General features: G+C 44.7%; 3 protein-coding genes across 3 annotated transcripts; all 3 read right to left on the bottom strand.

Annotated features, from left to right (window-relative positions):
* Positions 1-1,265: 1,265 nt before the first annotated feature.
* On the bottom strand, positions 1,266-7,086 carry il2rb (interleukin 2 receptor, beta). Its single transcript, XM_047038115.1, has 9 exons — positions 6,773-7,086; positions 5,676-5,781; positions 5,156-5,264; positions 4,898-4,973; positions 4,645-4,735; positions 3,755-3,900; positions 3,331-3,626; positions 3,105-3,180; positions 1,266-2,818 (listed from the first exon to the last, which is right to left on the bottom strand). Exons 2-9 carry the CDS (start codon positions 5,767-5,769, stop codon positions 1,895-1,897), a joined length of 1,812 nt encoding a protein of 603 aa, XP_046894071.1. The 5' UTR covers positions 5,770-5,781; positions 6,773-7,086; the 3' UTR covers positions 1,266-1,894.
* Positions 7,087-9,479: 2,393 nt separating this feature from the next.
* LOC124479867 lies at positions 9,480-13,533 on the bottom strand. Its single transcript, XM_047038802.1, has 5 exons — positions 13,420-13,533; positions 12,885-12,940; positions 12,651-12,780; positions 12,276-12,386; positions 9,480-9,806 (listed from the first exon to the last, which is right to left on the bottom strand). The coding sequence occupies exons 1-5, from the start codon at positions 13,514-13,516 to the stop codon at positions 9,730-9,732; spliced, it is 471 nt and encodes a 156-aa protein (XP_046894758.1). The 5' UTR covers positions 13,517-13,533; the 3' UTR covers positions 9,480-9,729.
* A 185-nt stretch (positions 13,534-13,718) lies between these two features.
* Positions 13,719-16,676, bottom strand: LOC124479848 (SUMO-conjugating enzyme UBC9-like). Its single transcript, XM_047038781.1, has 7 exons — positions 16,326-16,676; positions 15,929-16,014; positions 15,704-15,787; positions 15,481-15,553; positions 15,165-15,274; positions 14,743-14,822; positions 13,719-14,414 (listed from the first exon to the last, which is right to left on the bottom strand). The coding sequence occupies exons 2-7, from the start codon at positions 15,992-15,994 to the stop codon at positions 14,351-14,353; spliced, it is 477 nt and encodes a 158-aa protein (XP_046894737.1). The 5' UTR covers positions 15,995-16,014; positions 16,326-16,676; the 3' UTR covers positions 13,719-14,350.
* Between the last annotated feature and the right edge of the window lie 564 nt (positions 16,677-17,240).

Genomic DNA, 17,240 nt, shown 5'->3' with positions numbered 1-17,240 from the left:
CTCCTCCCTTTAGCTTCCTCTGTCTGTTTCTCAGTCTTATCTAAGTCTTTTATTCTCCCTATCTGGATTTTGCTCTCAGTTTCGAAGTCTTGCTCGTCCAGTTGTATGCAAGGGTACAGCTGTACCTGACCTGCTAAAATTCCTCAGGCAGTTTCCAGGTTGACCTTCCAGGTGTCCGCTCGTACGTACCTGGCTGCTGACCCTCCAATTCTCACATCAGAAAACATCTTCTGCTGCCCACAGACAGTATTTTTACATCAGACTCCTAGGCGCTATGTTAGATATCCTTCCGTTTTAATTAGGTGCCACTCTGTGTGTGTGTTTGTGTGCCTCATGTGCATGCAAACCCTCTCCAATACCAGCAAAGTTAGGGTTGGTTCTCAATAGCTTACCTCCTCGCCTCGTGTCTGGGTGGAGACACAGACACAGCACCAGTGTGCTTCACATGGAGACATACAGACACTGTCCTCTACTAACAGGATGGTCTAAGAGAGGTAAATGAGTTCTGCAACATGTCTCAGAGAGACAGACCATGATGTAGAACACAGACAGACCATGATGTAGAACACAGAGACAGACCATGATGTAGAACACAGAGAAACAAACCTGTCCAAGTCTAACTGTCATTTGAGCTTTGTCGCCCACTGCTGGTAGAAGGGCACTTACCCTAACCACAACATGAACTACTAAACGCTGAGCACTTCTCCATCATTCCAGATGGAATCTTTTCAGAATCACTTATTCTGATGTAGTATCTAGTACTAAATCCAAATAGTGATGTGTATGATCAAATAGCACTCTAGTTATGTAGGAATGATCTGGTGTGTGCGTCTGTCCAACATCCTTTCATAATGAGGCATCTAATAGGAATCTCAAGCCTCAGAAACTGTTCTCCAGAGGCGGTTGCTAATGTAACAATTTCATCTCAACACCTCCAATATCATTCGTTTTTATCATCGATTTTTCCTGTGTTGTTGTGTTTCAGACGAGCATGTGAGCTCTTTGTGTCAAGTAGGTGAAAGAAGCGGAAACCAGTGGTGTCCCAGTTAAATGTCAAACCACATAACTAATACACACGCTCCTGCTCAAGCACAGGACCACCTGACAGGACACACACACACAAAGTCATGCACACAACGACACAATGCACTCATGCAGACACGTGCATGCACAGAGAAACACACACACACACACACACACACACACACATACCCAGGAGCCTTTGCTCTGGACACTCCTTCAGCCAGATACACTATGGGTGACCTCTTTCTGAAGTTTATTCTGGTGCTCATGCAAGCTGAGTGAGTGTAAATACAACTAGAGCAAACGTTCTGTTTCTGTGCAAGACATACTGATTAAGAATACATTAGAAAAAAGATAGTTGCAATATAGTTGATTAAAAATACAATGTTTTGTCAGTTGAGATAAAGTATCAATGTAATGGCAATCCACTATTCCCAACAGTATGCAGACAAGAACTCAGATACAATATGAATATAATGCTTGTAAGGGCAGTTAGAAAGACAACGTGCATGCTCCCTAATAGAAACGTATACAGATACAGTTTCAACAGTCGTGTCTAACAGCTCCATGACAGGTGAGGCCAGCAGCAGCTCATTACAGTAGAACACAAAGACATTAAATCAGAAATAAAACACATCTATATCACTGCAAATCTGTTTACCAGCCTTGGCAAAATGATGACAATGATCTCATGACCCCTTACATAAAGCATGCTGTTTAATAAATCATGATGTCATTCCCCTGATCAGGACGGAGCCTGCAGCCGGACCAGCCTGCAGCTGGAGAAGCCTGCAGCTGGAGAAGCCTGCAGCCGGACCAGCCTGCAGCTGAAGAAGCCTGCAGCCGGACCAGCCTGCAGCCGGACCAGCCCTTAAATGGACTTCTTGCTGTAGGTGGTCTGCAGCTCTTTGATGGTCAGATACCCGCCTCCACATGGCCTAATGGTCATGGATGAGCATCTGGCCAGAGTGCAGTCTACAGGCCAGGCATTGTAGCTGCCACCATGCACCAGGGAAGAGTCCCCATCCGGGTTGGGGGGGGGCTTCCCTGGGGGGATGGGGGCCTGGGAGAGGGCGGGGGGGGCAGGAGTTTCCCCGTGATGCATCAAGCAAGCGACCCGGGAGAGGGGGGGCAGGAAGAGAGGAGGGGGGTGATTGAACTGAACTGTTCCAACATCGTTCACACTCTCTTCATCCTCGGACGGGATCTGGCTGCCCTCGCTGATCCCTGAATCAGGGCTCCGAGGCTCCTTCCAGCAGCCGGGCCTGGCGGTGTGGGTGATGCCCGGGCGCAGCAGGAGCTCATAGGAGTCTGGCCTGGTGAGGGAGGGCCAGGGCAGGGGGTGGAGGGGGTCTTCCTCATAGGTGAAGTAGACGGGGCAGGACTCCACACGCAGGTTGCTGGGGTAGTTGGAGAGGAAGTAGCCGATGTTGGAAAAGCAGGAGGAGGAGGATTGGCCACTGCTTTCTCCACTGGAGCCGTGGGCGGGGCTGTTGGGGCCATGGGCGGGGCTGTCTGGGCCGTGGGCGGGGCTGTCGGGGCCGTGGGCGGGGCTGTCGGGGCCGTGGGCGGGGCTGTCGGGGCCGTGGGCGGGGCTTTCGGGGCTGTGGGCGGGGCTGTTGGGGCTGTGGGCGGGGCTGTCGGGGCCGTGGGCGGGGCCATTGTACAGGAGGGCAGATGTCGCTGCGGTAGAGGTGGAGGGGACGACAGCTTGAGCCACCTGGAGCAGAGAGATGTCCTGGCAGGGCAGGGCTGGCAGGAAAGCTTCAGCAGCAAACATGGGGCTCAGCCAGCTCTAGAGGACAAGAAGACACTGTTATCATCATCCTCCACCCATCTGGGACAGAAAGGACTTGTGAGTGTGTGCATGTGGGTGTGTGTGTGTGTGCATGTGGGTGTGGGTGTGGGTGTGTGTGTGTGCATGTGGGTGTGTGTGTGTGTGCATGTGGGTGTGGGTGTATGTACATTTTCTCCATAATGTGAGGTTGCGTCACACAGTGAGGCTGCATGGCCGCAGAGGCAGTGTGTGTTGTCAGGATTGATCATGACAGACACTATATGAAACTGAGGTGAGGGATTACATGGAAGTTGCCGTCGTGGACAGAGTTGAGGGCGTGGAAGTATCTAGATGGGTCGGGGACATGCTGTGGATGTTTCCTACCCAGTAGAAGAGAAAGACACAAATGTAAACCAAAATATACTTATGGACTATTAATACCCTACACAAGCGCGCACTAATAAACATACACAAAGACACACACACACACACAGACACACACACACAGACACACATTGAAGAAGACTAACCCCTTCTTTGCGCACGTTTTGCAGAGGACCAGCAGTAGCACAATGATGAAAGTCAGAACAGCCACCACAACAAATGGCACCACTACTGAGGTCCAGTCCAGCAGCTTCACATCTGGGCTGTCTGCTGTCCCTCCCTCCCCCTCGGCCCGCCAGGAGGAAGTGGGACTCCAGTCGCTCCACTGGGCCTTGTACTGGTCATCTGGACGGACCTTCACCCTGACCTGGTACACTCCAGCCTCCTTCATCTTCACAGTCAGGCTGCGCTCCAACTTGGATCGGGTCAATATCAGGGAATCCTGACACACACACACACACACACACACACACAAGAGAGGAAGGGGAAGTGAAACACTTTCAGCATCAACACAAACACACACGCACACACACACACGCACACACACACACACACTCACATCCCACTTACCTCCCATTGCTGGTGTTCCTGTTTAATCTGCACCTGGAATTTGTAGCCAAAGATCAGAGTGGAGAGAGGCTCCCCAGGGCCCCAGGACACGCTGGTGTCGTTGGAGCTGGTGTCGATCAGAGGAACACCAGGAGGATTCATTTTGACTGTCACACACACACACAGACGCACACACAGACAGACGCACACACACACAGACGCACACAGACAAACGTCATGTAAATGATACTGTGCATTCCTCCTAACCTTAACCCTGCATGGGATTCTGGGGTGCTTCTCACACTTTTTCAGCCAGGCCCAATTAATACACTGTACTGTTCCACTATCAATACTACTGTGCCACTATCAATACTACTGTACCACTATAAGTATATATATACTGTACCACTATCAATACTTCTGTACCACTATAAGTATATATATACTGTACCACTATCAATACTTCTGTACCACTATAAGTATATATATACTGTACCACTAACAATTCTACTCTACCACTATCAATACTACTGTACCACTATAACCACTATGTACCACTATCAATATTACTGTATCACTATAAACACTATACACACTATAAACACTATAAATACTATGAATACTATGAATACTATAACACTATAAATACTATAAACACTATAAATACTATAAATACTATAAAGACTATAAAGACTATAAATACTATAAATACTATAAATACTATAAACACTATAAATACTATAAATACTATAAATACTATAGACTATAAAGACTATAAAGACTATAAACACTATATATACTATAAACACTGTAATACTATTGATACTATATATACTGCCACTATAAATACTTTGAATCATATAAACACTGCAGGTGCCCTAAAGAAGGGGGAGCCCATCAGATGTCCTTACTGTGATCTGATGGTTTGAACTTTCTGATTTCAGTCACCACAGTTTCTCCACACTTCAGCCAGAGTGTCAGCCTCAGAGCTGAATTCAAGTTCTGAAAAGGAAGACAAGTTGTGTGTTTGTGTTCTTCCTCAAGCGCTCTAATCAACTGAAAAGGATTCATTATTTCCTTTGAGGAAAAAAAATCTTAAATCTTAGTGTTTATCATGTTTTACATTAGGAGTAAGCACAGTGAGAAAATGTCGAATTGACTCACACGTGTGCAGGCAAATCCACACCTGTGCAGGACAGCACCCGGGCGACCCAGTGGTTCCAACGCACAACTTAGATTTCTGAGTGAGACAACAAAAAGTGTTACACACACATCTCACACGTCGCTACGGATACAAGCATTCGCTACTCCACCATGGTAACCACGGTAACTACTGAAATCTGATGAAGCTGTAACACACAAAAAATGTGCAACTACGAACAATGTACAAACAATTCCTAAGGACACATATGTGTCACTTACACACAACCATGACCGGACGCTTGGATCCTGCAGGCCTCCCCACGCGCCGCACCGGAGCTGTTCCACTCACAGGTGATGTTCCTGACGTGGTCGCTCACACAAGACAGGCCTGAGAGGAACACACAGCATGATGAGCCCACACTCAGCCCTCAGCCTCACGCCTTCACAGACTTCCAAGGGCCTGGGAAAGCAGATAGAGTACCTAGACTCCAGGTGAACTGGCTAGTAATGAGGTCAATAATACATCTAGGAATGAGATAGATAACAGATCTAGTAATGTAATGCCATCACTTTGCAAATCACTTTGCAAACTCTCTGACATGGAGGAGGTGAGGGAGGGGAGGGAGGAGGTGTTCTGACCTGGAGGAGGTGAGGGAGGGGAGGGAGGAGGTGTTCTGACCTGGAGGAGGTGAGGGAGGGGAGGGAGGAGGTGTTCTGACCTGGAGGAGGTGAGGGAGGGGAGGGAGGAGGTGTTCTGACCTGGAGGAGGTGAGGGAGGGGAGGGAGGAGGTGTTCTGACCTGGAGGAGGTGAGGGAGGGGAGGGAGGAGGCGGGGGAGCAGAGGCCAGTGGGATGGAGAGCAGGAGAAGACACACACTCCAGAGGGGCTCCATCACTGCTGCAGGCTGGAAGGACAGCATACACACAGAATATTATAACATAGAACTAATAACGTCACACAGAACACAATAAATGATTAAACAACATCATGTTGTTTGATATGTCTGCTGAGTCTGCAAATGGTGCATTGAACCAAACCACTGACTGCATCACCATAGCTGCACTGATAAGCCCCTCTGACAAAAGGTTTTGCAATCACACAGTTTGAGTGGGTTAAGGATATGGAAACACTTAAACCACTAACAGCCTCTGTTACCATAGCAAACTTTACACATGGACTGTAGATGCTGACATTCTATGGACCACTATAGCACAGTCAAACTGGTAATTTCATATAAAAACAGAATAGATTACAATCAAATATTATTTGATATTATATGTATATCTATCTTGAACCATAACAGGGTCTGGTAATCAAAAATGTCTTGCAAGTGCTGATAAAATCACATAGGACCTCATTGAATGGCCTTTTAAAGTCGTGTGAGAGTCTGTTTCTCCAATGACTCGACAGTTGGTCGTGGTTTTCCATCTTGTACTGAAATGAGAGGACCGGCTTCCTCCAAAATGACTGACACATGTCACATCATCAGTCACACATGTCACATCATCAGTCACACATGTCACATCATCAGTCACACGTGCAAATAAGCACCAAGAAACCCTCCAGAACCCACCGAGCAGGATGGGAACACAGAGTCTACAAACCAGACAAGCTCCAAACGCAATCCTTAAATACCTGTCACACCAGACAATGCCTGTCACACCAGACAAGCTCCAAACGCAATCCTTAAATACCTGTCACACCGTCAACTACCAAAATATCGAATTACAGCAGGATGCAGCAATACTAAACATTTCCTGCAAAATTATACACATTAAATAAATAAAACAAATGTTGCAGCATAACTAAGTCATGGTAACAGTGTTCTGCAGGCCTTAACCCTAGTACTGTGCCATACAGACACAGATAGGAACCCTAACTGATGGTAATCTCACCCTGTCGGTCAACCTCCTGGTCAGTTCAGGTGTGCACCAGAGATCATTCTGCTCTTCCTCTATCTGACTGGTTAACTAGATGCTCTCTCCTCTTCCTGTATCTCAGGTAGATATGTCTCTCTCTTTCTGTTTCGCCCCTTCTGGATTGAAGTGCCCAGTGACATTTCAGAGTGACAGCTTTCCTGGGGCTGGTGTTAGCAGGAAACCGCCCAGTATGAGGAGAGTAGAAAAAGAACAACTTCTAGCCGCCGATCTTCTACAACACAGATGAAGTGACTTAGCGTCCAAGGGGCCCATCACACGTCAAGGTAAAAATAGAGCGAGAGAGAGAGAGAGAGGGGGGGGGGGGGAGAGAGAGAGCGAGCACTATCAGATGTACCACATCCTGTATGAGTCAAACACTGAGCCCGAGCTAACTCTTCAACATTGTCAAAGTGAAGTCTACATATCAAATTTAGATCAGTTTATCTGAATGACCAGACATAGCTGAGGCCATGGAAACCTCTGTCATGTCCAAAAAGGGAGAGTGAGTTGACACAGGAGCAGGAACACATAGCGCTGGCTTCAGAGCCTAGATTGTGTGTGTGTTTGAGTGTATTTGTGATTGTGTCCATAACAAAGAAAAGACAGAAACAGAAGTGACCTCACACAAGCACCGTTTGGTTCCCATCTCTCTTGTGTTGCGGGACATCAGTGAATCACTCATGTATTCACTAGAACCAGCGGCCACAGATTCTCCATGTCACGCATCATTCCTTTTAGTATGACGAACATCGATGTTTCATCTTGTCGAGTTCAAGCAGCAGGAGTAACTGTGAGGAGAGAACTGCAGCCCAGAAGAGTCTAAAGGCCTCCCGCCTCCTAACCCCCCTGCAGCAGGCCTGCTCCTGCACATGTCCCCTCACGCCCCATCCACCTTGCACTTTAAGGGGGGCATTGCGCAACCCTCGCCTCCTGAGTTGCTTGTTTGTCAAACCAAACCTTCTTGGAAGGGTTAGGCGTATTGAAGGGTTAGGCGTAGTGAAGGGTTAGGCGTAGTGAAGGGTTAGGCGTATTGAAGGGTTAGGCGTAGTGAAGGGTTAGGCGTAGTGAAGGGTTAGGCGTAGTGAAGGGTTAGGCGTAGTGAAGGGTTAGGCGTAGTGAAGGGTTAGGCGTAGTGAAGGGTTAGGCGTAGTGAAGGGTTAGGCGTTGTGTCGCAACAGCAGCTCGGTGGGGGCTGCCAGGGGCTGCTCGCCTGCCGGGGAAAGTGCTACACGTGAAGGATGAGTGTGTGTGTGTGTGTGTGCAAGGAAGTGTATGTTTGTGTGTGAGGGAGAATTGCGTATCTCAGGTGATGTGTATGAGATGCGTGTTGAAAGGTCAGAGCCTGTGGTCTGGTGGGGAAGTGTGAACGAGTTGTGTGTACTGAAGAAACAAGAAAACAACATTTCTGTTCCGACCACAGAAGCACAGAGGGGGGGGCTGGGGGTTGTGGTATGAAAGGGAGGGGGTGACGAGTCGTCTGTTGTAGGCTAGTTGTTCTAAATGCAACCCATTCGTTTTAGCGGGAATCTTGATACTTTGCTCAGCTCTGACCCTGAACCCTGTGTGATTTTCAACTGGCTCTTCCATGCTAAAGAATGCACCATTTAGTCTCAAAATCCCATTGAAAGCGTTGCTTGGCCATGCAAACAGGTGTTCCCTCGCTCTCTTCCAGCAGAGACGATGATTTCATCAGGTAGCCAAACAGGCCAGATTGTAGCAGGTTTTACCTCAATCAGGAGACAGAACATAAGACAAAGCCAGATCGCAAATAAAAGTTCACACAGAGAAGAATATAACATTTGCGAAAGACTATACAGAGCAAGCTCAGTATCAAACTTTCCTAACAGGGCCCGTTATGTCTGTCAGTGATCTGGTGGAGAACAGAGAACAGACAGGAGAACAGACAGAGAACAGACAGAAAACAGACAGAAAAACAGACAGGAGAACAGACAGAGAACAGACAGAGAACAGACAGAGAACAGACAGAGACAGACAGGAGAACAGACAGAGAACAGACAGAGAACAGACAGAGACAGACAGAGACAGACAGGAGAACAGACAGGAGAACAGACAGAAAACAGACAGAAAACAGACAGGAGAACAGACAGAGAACAGACAGAGAACCGACAGAAAACAGACAGGAGAACAGACAGAGAACAGAGAGAGAACAGACAGAGAACAGACAGAGAACAGAGAGAGAACAGACAGAAAACAGACAGAGAACAGACAGAGAACAGACAGAGACAGACAGAGACAGACAGGAGAACAGAGAGAAGAGCATGGTTGAGGTGAGTTGTCTCCCTGCTTGTGAATACTTTCATCCTTCCCCACAGCGAGGCGACGATTAAGAGATCTTTTTTATGTCTGACTTGTCAGGAGATTAAGGTTAAAAGCTAGTTTCAGTGGTTTTTGCTTAAACCACGTCTGTGATGTTATCAGTTTACATTACTCTGTCACTTCCACAGGGGAACTGTCAGGTATAAGAATAATTCCCTTTTTATGTCATTGTTTTAGTTATGTTGTTATTTCCTCTATGAATCAGAGTTGTGGCATGGAACTGGTGTTATTTCATATTCCTCGTTCCAGTTTTACATTGAAGTTATTAAAAAAGAGTGACTTTCATCTGCTCGGACTCCTCAGCGGTGTTGACAGTTTGTCAACTAAACAGTTGACAACTTGCAACGTGGATGTTTCCAACAACTTTATTCATCCAGGGATATTTCATCTTCCACGAATGTATATTTTTTTACACGATGTATGAGTGAATGGTTGGTTACAGTGATGTGTAGGCATGCCTGTGTTAAAAGGTTGTTTTGAATCCTGTGACTTAGTGAAATGCAGCAGCACTAAGAGGTGGTTGGGTGTGTCGAGCTGTAATAGGGACTTGTCACTAAGAATGAGCACTCTGTGGTCGGGTGCTGAGACCAGGAACTTCATTTGCCCTTTCTCTCCATCTGCTGTAGGGCCTTGTTCAGCTTCTGGTTCACGATGTTCCTCTCGGTCCATCTCACTACAGGGGAAACACAAGAAAGCAGCTCACAGTGCTTCACTTCCACTAATACACCCATGGTTCTTCAGGGTTAGGATTTATTCATGTAGAAATTCAGATTTAGAAGCACCACATGAACTGGACCAAGAATGTCAATATCCTTAGCTGAGATTGCTGCTGTTTTGCAGCCTGACCTCAATAAGATTTTAGAATGGGTAAAAAACAATGAATGTTTTGAAGGCTAAGTGCATGCTTTTTGGATCTCCTCAAAAATGGTCTCTCCTACATTCCACTTCACTGAATTTGGTTATAGGAACTGAAACTGAAAGTATTGAACAGGTGAGAGAGACAGTTTTGTTGGGGCTACACATCACTTACATGGAATTTGAATGTCAATCGTATTGTTGCTAAACAATCCAGGACCATCGCCCTTGTGAGAAGGCACGCATGTCTTATGACCATGTCTTATGAAGTCTGTAAGGTTGTCGTATGTGCACTTGTCTTATCAGTAGCACAGTACTGTTTACCAGCTCCAGCAAACATGTCTGAGTCAAACACTCGTAAGCTCCAAGTCAGGGCCGTAACTACCATTGAGGACACCGAGGTCGTGTCCTCGGTATTTTTTTTCGTATTTCTGTTTTTTTTTTGCTTAAATCGTGGTATATAAACTCAAAATAAAGTACACGTGAAACTGACTGCAGGACGATGATCTTGGTCTCCCACAAACCGTAACGTGATTTTATACATGAATCAACATTCATTTTGCGATTGATATGATATGTCATTGATGTGATTGATTGAAAATGAAATTCAGTGGCAATTGGGAAATATCAAACTGACTCGCTATCGCTCGGTCGATACGTTCCAGCCTCAGTTTGATATTTCCCGGCATGACCGAACGGTCGAGGTTAGTAAGTAGTTTATTATATGGCAATTTTAGATTCTTTTCATTTTGTAAACGAAAATAAATGGTACCTTTAGGCTAATTGTAGCTAGCTCTTAAGTCTTCTCACGGTGTGTTTCATGTGTTGCCAAGCAACTCATTACTTTTGATAGAAAGCGGACAACATGGTTCTGCTAAAATGGCTTTAATTTCATCACAAAATAACGACACAAGTGATTCAAAGAGTCTGGTCTTCATCCTCACTTTCGATGACAAAGCTTTTCAGCATCATCTGGATAGTAAAACTCAGCAGCTGACTCGTCGATATCGCTCATTTTGAAGCTGACGTCAGAGGGCAATACGGATCCGTATTGACCGGCGAGGAGGGCAACACGCTGGGGTGACTACCCGTTATCCAATCAAAACGCTCGTACCGTTGTTGCCATATAATAATAATTTAAAAAAAATTGTGGTAACTTGCCCTTACTTCATGAGTCCCATAAAGGTCCTTCAAAAAGCCTCAGAATGCCCCATGTTTACCTCAAAATTTCAAAAGCTCCACACCGCCCCATATTCAAATGTCATAATGATGATGTTTTTGCTCCTTAAGACTCAATAAGAGAAAATGGCCATATTTAAATAATGTAATTTAAAAAAAATCCGGGGGAGCATGCCCCCGAACCCGCCTAGAAGTTCTGACTCATGACCTCAGTATTTTTTGGGGCCTGCGTACGGCCCTGCTCCAAGTAGTACAGAACAGAGCCTTCAGATTGTTGTTGAAATGCTCCGTAGACAGATGCCCCTGGATCTGGGTTGGCCCATGGTAAGAGATAGATTCGCCATCAGTACATTGAATATGTTCTTTAGAATACTTGTCAGTCATGAGCCCCAAAACATTTAGAGTTCCATGGTTCCCATCAATTCAACCCACACATATTCAACTAGATTATCCAATTCCTACCGTTTCAAATTACCTAAACCAAAAGCAAACTCCAAAGAGAGAACCTTTCTCTACTGTGCTGTCAATCTTTGGAACACCCTACCACCAAACATCAGATCTCTGTCCAATCTCGCAAACTTACAAAAGACAATTCACCATTTGTTCGCAAGCTAGATTAATAGTTATGGAAATGTTGTAACTGTATATTTTATGTGATGATTATGTATGACTATGTTTCTTTGATCTGTAATCTGTACATATATATATATGTCTGTGTATTTGATAATTGTTCATTCTAAGAGGGAGGGCCATGGGCATAGATTCCCCCCCCCCCCCCCCCCCCCCCCCCCCCCCCAAATCTTAATGTTGTGTCCTAAATGTTCTTTTATGTTTACTGTATTCAACAAAAAGCTATTTGGTGCCAAAGTTTGATTTTGATAAGCGTTTCTGCAGTGCTTAATTTAGCAGGATATTCTGTATGAGGTGTTTTGGGTATGTAGTTTTGTGAATTGTGTTTTGATAAAATCAGAAAAAAAAAGTTTTTTCTTCAAGCGTTTTAAACGCATATGCTTTGGCTAAAGCTAGAACATCAGTGGGCTAAGTGTTTCAAATGTTCCTCCTTTGTACTTAGCCAGGAGTAGCTATATGGTCAGGCCCTGCTACACACCCAGGTCGTCAGTCCTGCGGCCGTACCAGCGTGGTGGGTCTGGAGGAGGGGGGGCCAGGGGGTGCAGGATGTAAGACTCCTGAACCAGAGACTTCCACTCCAGAGGAGCCCCTGGCAGACACAAAGGAGAGCAAACGTGGAGACAGGGAAGAGGAACAGAACATTCACAGGATCAATATTCTATTCAGTTCACTTTATTAATCCCAAAGGAAATGTATGTGTGAATTCTACTAGATGCACACCTAGCAATGTGTGAAACAGGCCTTGAACTATGGTTATTTCAAGCCTAACTGAGTAACAGTGGATGTTTGTGATGTGATGAAAGCATGTCATGGAGTTTCTTCCCAGCACCATCACCTCATCATCATTACCAACCTGGGAAGATGTTGCTGCGGAGACAGTGTCCCAGGCTGTGATAGGACGAGTGTGCAGATGAGAAAGTAGACCCTGTGTCTGAGTAATGAGGCAGCACGAGAAAGGGGGAACACGCTGTACCCCTCACCGCCTGAAAATTACACACGCAGGCTTGCTCACCCATTTCAACCTGGAAAAACACCTTAACACATTTGTAATCAATGCACCTATAGCTTATAGATAGTTCCAATTTACATGGTTCGCGTCGTCTGTTGCGGTCTCTGACTGGTCAAGGGAGGTCATGGCAGCGACTAAGAACACGACAAGCGGAGGTGTCAACTTTCTAGCGCATCGTTAACAATGTCACACCTTTATGTGTTTGCAGAGCCGTCATATCACAGATGCATAAACAAAGAACTCAAACCCAGCTTGTCACCCCCAAAAACATGTCCGGTACTATTTTGGGTACATAGCCTATTGTGCCTATTTATAATATGACCCAAAAAGATTCTGGATGAGACTATCATGCTGCACTCAAGCCTTATTAGCAAAATCCGCCCTCTGGCGAATTTCCCATGGAAGCTCGAACAAAAACAGCAGCGGACCATGTGCTGCATCGGCCTCTGTTTTTTTTGCACACGTTCCATAAAATCACTTGACTTTTTCCCCCCCAAGATCAGTGTGTCAGTATGTCGACTGGGTTAAGAATGTATTGTTTTAAGTAGTTCCAACAATAATTGATTCAAACAACAGAAGAAGTGTACCCCGTTGTCTGGGATTGTATACTTACATTTGTATTCGGCGCCGACGCCTCTTCTTTCCACTTCAAACCTTACCTCAGTGTTGGTCAAATTTAATAAATCATTGATTTTTGTAGACCCACGCATCGACCAATGAACGTGAGGTGAACCGTTACCAGGATACTGATGTCACAATTAGCCTGAAAGGTTTCAGTAAATGGAGGGATGCCTCGTCACATAGCAAGTTTGTGGTTGCCCTGCATGTCACGCAACACATTGAATACTTTGTTCTCCATCCCATTTGTCCACCAGAACTCATTCTCACACTGAAAACAGGCTAACAAATCGGTTCCCTTGTCAATTTTATTTCACATCATACATTTAATTGAGTTCATTACTTTTAATACCACACACACACATGTATCAACTTGCTAAAACATTATAAAACATAGGTTCCACAACTCTCAATATTTATATATGTACATGCACTCATGTCTTCAGAGGTTGACCTCTCTGGTCTTCTATCTCTATGAAGTGCACTTAATTCAGTCACCCAGTTTAGTTGAATAATCCAAATACAACCTTGAATGCTCCCAAAACAAGAAGTAAGATCAAAGTCAAATATGTGAAACAATGATCATATTTGGGGATGTACGAGCAGAAATGATGCCAGACTGTGAACAATAACATCATATTAATTCTATGTGTGATTATTTTTCTGCAAATTACCAATTAATATGGGGTGACATTTCTGTAAAAAAAGCAACGGTAGTTTTACGGTCAAGGGTTTTGTTTTCTGTGGTTGTCAACATTCTTGTTCCATGACCTAAATATTTTTACAACATACCTACATAAAAATCACAACCCTTTCCAAGGTCTGTAGTAAACAATAAATGCTGAAACTGTAGATGTTTATTGGAGTGGTCCTTTGAGTGCTGCCTTTCCAGCCTCAGGAAGGTCAGGTGAAGGGCCTGGCCAGCTCTATGTTGGGGCAAACTTCTTGGCCTGTGCCCTGACCCTCTTCTCATAGTCCATTCTGTTCTGACTACAAGACAAAACAAAAAGGAAGGGAAATCAGCTTTCTCTACCATGTTGTCCTGGAGCTGAAAACTGATCAGGAAGACAGGAAACAGACTTTCTCTGGAAGAAACCTACTGAGCATGGAGTCAACACCACAACACGTCTGAATACCTTGCATAAGTCCCCCATCCTAACTTCGAATCCCACACCCTCTCACTGGCAGTGTCCCTGCCCCCACCAGAACGCTCCCCCTACAGACCGACTCACCAAGACCCCCCCCCTACAGAACTACTCACCAAGACCCTCCCCCTACAGAAGGACTCACCAAGACCCTCCCCTACAGACAAACTCACCAGTAGATTGTGTATGCCTCCGCTTGTGCAGGGTCCTGGATGTTGGGTTCATTCAGCAGCTCTTGGATCCCCAACAGGATCTGGAAATACAAACCCAAGATTGACCTCCAACTTATTGTACAAAGTGTGTATATCAGATAATCCAACAAATATGTGATATTAGTGTAGGTCTCAGCTGTGATATCAGTGTAGGTCTCAGCTGTGATATCAGTGTAGGTCTCAGCTGTGATATCAGTGTAGGTCTCAGCTGTGATATTAGTGTAGGTCTCAGCTGTGATATTAGTGTAGGTCTCAGCTGTGATATTAGTGTAGGTCTCAGCTGTGATATTAGTGTAGGTCTCAGCTGTGATATCAGTGTAGGTCTCAGCTGTGATATTAGTGTAGGTCTCAGCTGTGATATCAGTGTAGGTCTCAGCTGTGACCTGTTTGATGGTGATGGCCGGCCTCCAGTCTTTGTCCTCCTCTAGGATGGACAGGCACACGGTGCCAGAAGGATAGACGTTGGGATGGAATATAGGTGGCTCAAATTTGCCTGAAAATAATAATGTACAAGTCAGAAAAATTTATATTCATTTTATTTATTTTTAAGATTGAGGCCCTGGCATCAAAAATCTTTGTCTACTTTCAGATATAAAACTGAGAAACAATTGGCATTGAACCTGGGCATGGTATACTAAAACATCAAAACTGAAAACAAAATCTTTAAGGAAAAGAGAAAGCTCTCGGAGATAAACTCACATTTTGGTGGCGAGGAGGGATAATCATCTTTGAAGAGCATTCTGAGTTTGTACTGGCCTCCTTCCCACAAGGTCTAAGGAATGTATTAGAGATGGTTGTAATTCACTTATAATACACATCAAACCCAAACAGCTCCAATCAGAAAAGAGCTGTAGCATATGACAGCCACCATGGCAGGTAGAGTTCTAACGAATGATTAAAAAAACATGAATAAGGAGATTACCCCCTTCTTTCCTGGGATCGCACATTCCCAGTTCATCAGATTCATGGTCCCATCAGGATTTTTGGTGGGTACGGCAACGAATCCCTATACGAAGACAGACAAGCAATGTAAAGACAGTATGCTGATCGTATTGGAAAAAATAATTATGTTCCGTGGTTAATAACACGATCATTTCCTATGACCCCTACACAGACAGAGCTGGTATTGTCTAGTAGGCCTACTCACGAATGGGTGGTCTTTCCGCCATGCTTTGCGCTCCTGTGACAGTCTGCTAAGAGCGATGCCAGACATTGCTACTCATTAACGCCGCTCTGTGGTGAAAATGCAAAACAATTAACTGAAAGTAACGTTTTTTAACTTGATGGCCATACCAAAATACACAGTGATATTCCATGTCAATGTTGTTCTTTGATTATTATTAGCACTAACCGTATGTCCTAAACAGGTTATGCATTGTCCACATAACTCATTAGTCGCTAATGAGCGAGCTACGGTGGAAATGCTAAGCTAAAGTTAGGAAAGTAGGCTACTTGTAGCAGCTAACGTAGTCAACTAACATAGCTTGCACATTTATTAATACTTTCATTGTCTCTGTAATTAATAATGCTGCTATTTGTTTTACCTCTTTATTAACTTGACACTGGGCAGAAATAGTGGAAGCTTGTAGATCTCAGTTGTTCTTGTTCTCTTGCAGCAGTGAGAGCTAGCGTCGATAGTCGATAGCTTGTTAAAGCTAAAAACAAAAGCCAGTGCCACACGGTTTTAAACACTTTTCTTGACTGTCAAATTACAGCTACCACTTAAATTGCCGATAAGTGACAATTTGTTTATCTAGCAGAAATGCCGAAATCCCAAACAAGCTCAGATGTAATGTTTATTTTGTCCAATTTGCAGCTTGGTTTTGAATGACACGGTATCTGTTTCCACGTAGCCAGCACCACGATATCTCGCCTATCAAAAAAGGACCCCAATTTGTTTATTTCCTCAGGACCTCCAGGCAACTCGCAGGGCACCTTTTAAGATTCGTTTCATTGGAAAGTCTTTGACGTCGTTTTCGGCCATCGTCGCTGTGGCATTCTGACAATCTGCCGACTTTATTCCGTTTAGTGCTACGTCAAAAATGTATAATGAGCACATCTGAAGTGTTTAAATTAAATATATCAATCACAATAGACGAATTAACAAAGCAATATATATTTTTTTTACATTCAAATGGAGACTTGAACATCCACATACGTTCGATTTGGACGCCAATCTGCTGTGCTGAAGAAACCGCTTACAATTAACAACAATTACGTATTACACAGCATGGTCGAAAATACAATAACAGAATTATTAGTACACCATAAAAATCAGGCACATTGATAGACCCCCAAAATCCAACATGAAACCGGATTGAACTGGTTCTAAATGTGTTCTGCGTCAGCTACTACACTGGGATCTGCCCATATATGACAATGTTATTGTCTACTGATATAAAATAACCCACTATGAATATATGGTCCAGTAGCCTACTCCCGAAATAATGCACTGCACA

Source organism: Hypomesus transpacificus, chromosome 17, assembly GCF_021917145.1.
Source record: "Hypomesus transpacificus isolate Combined female chromosome 17, fHypTra1, whole genome shotgun sequence".
In the NCBI taxonomy this organism is placed as follows: Eukaryota; Metazoa; Chordata; class Actinopteri; order Osmeriformes; family Osmeridae; genus Hypomesus; species Hypomesus transpacificus.
Note: the sequence above shows the minus strand (reverse complement) of the source record. Positions and strands in the feature narration are given on the sequence as shown.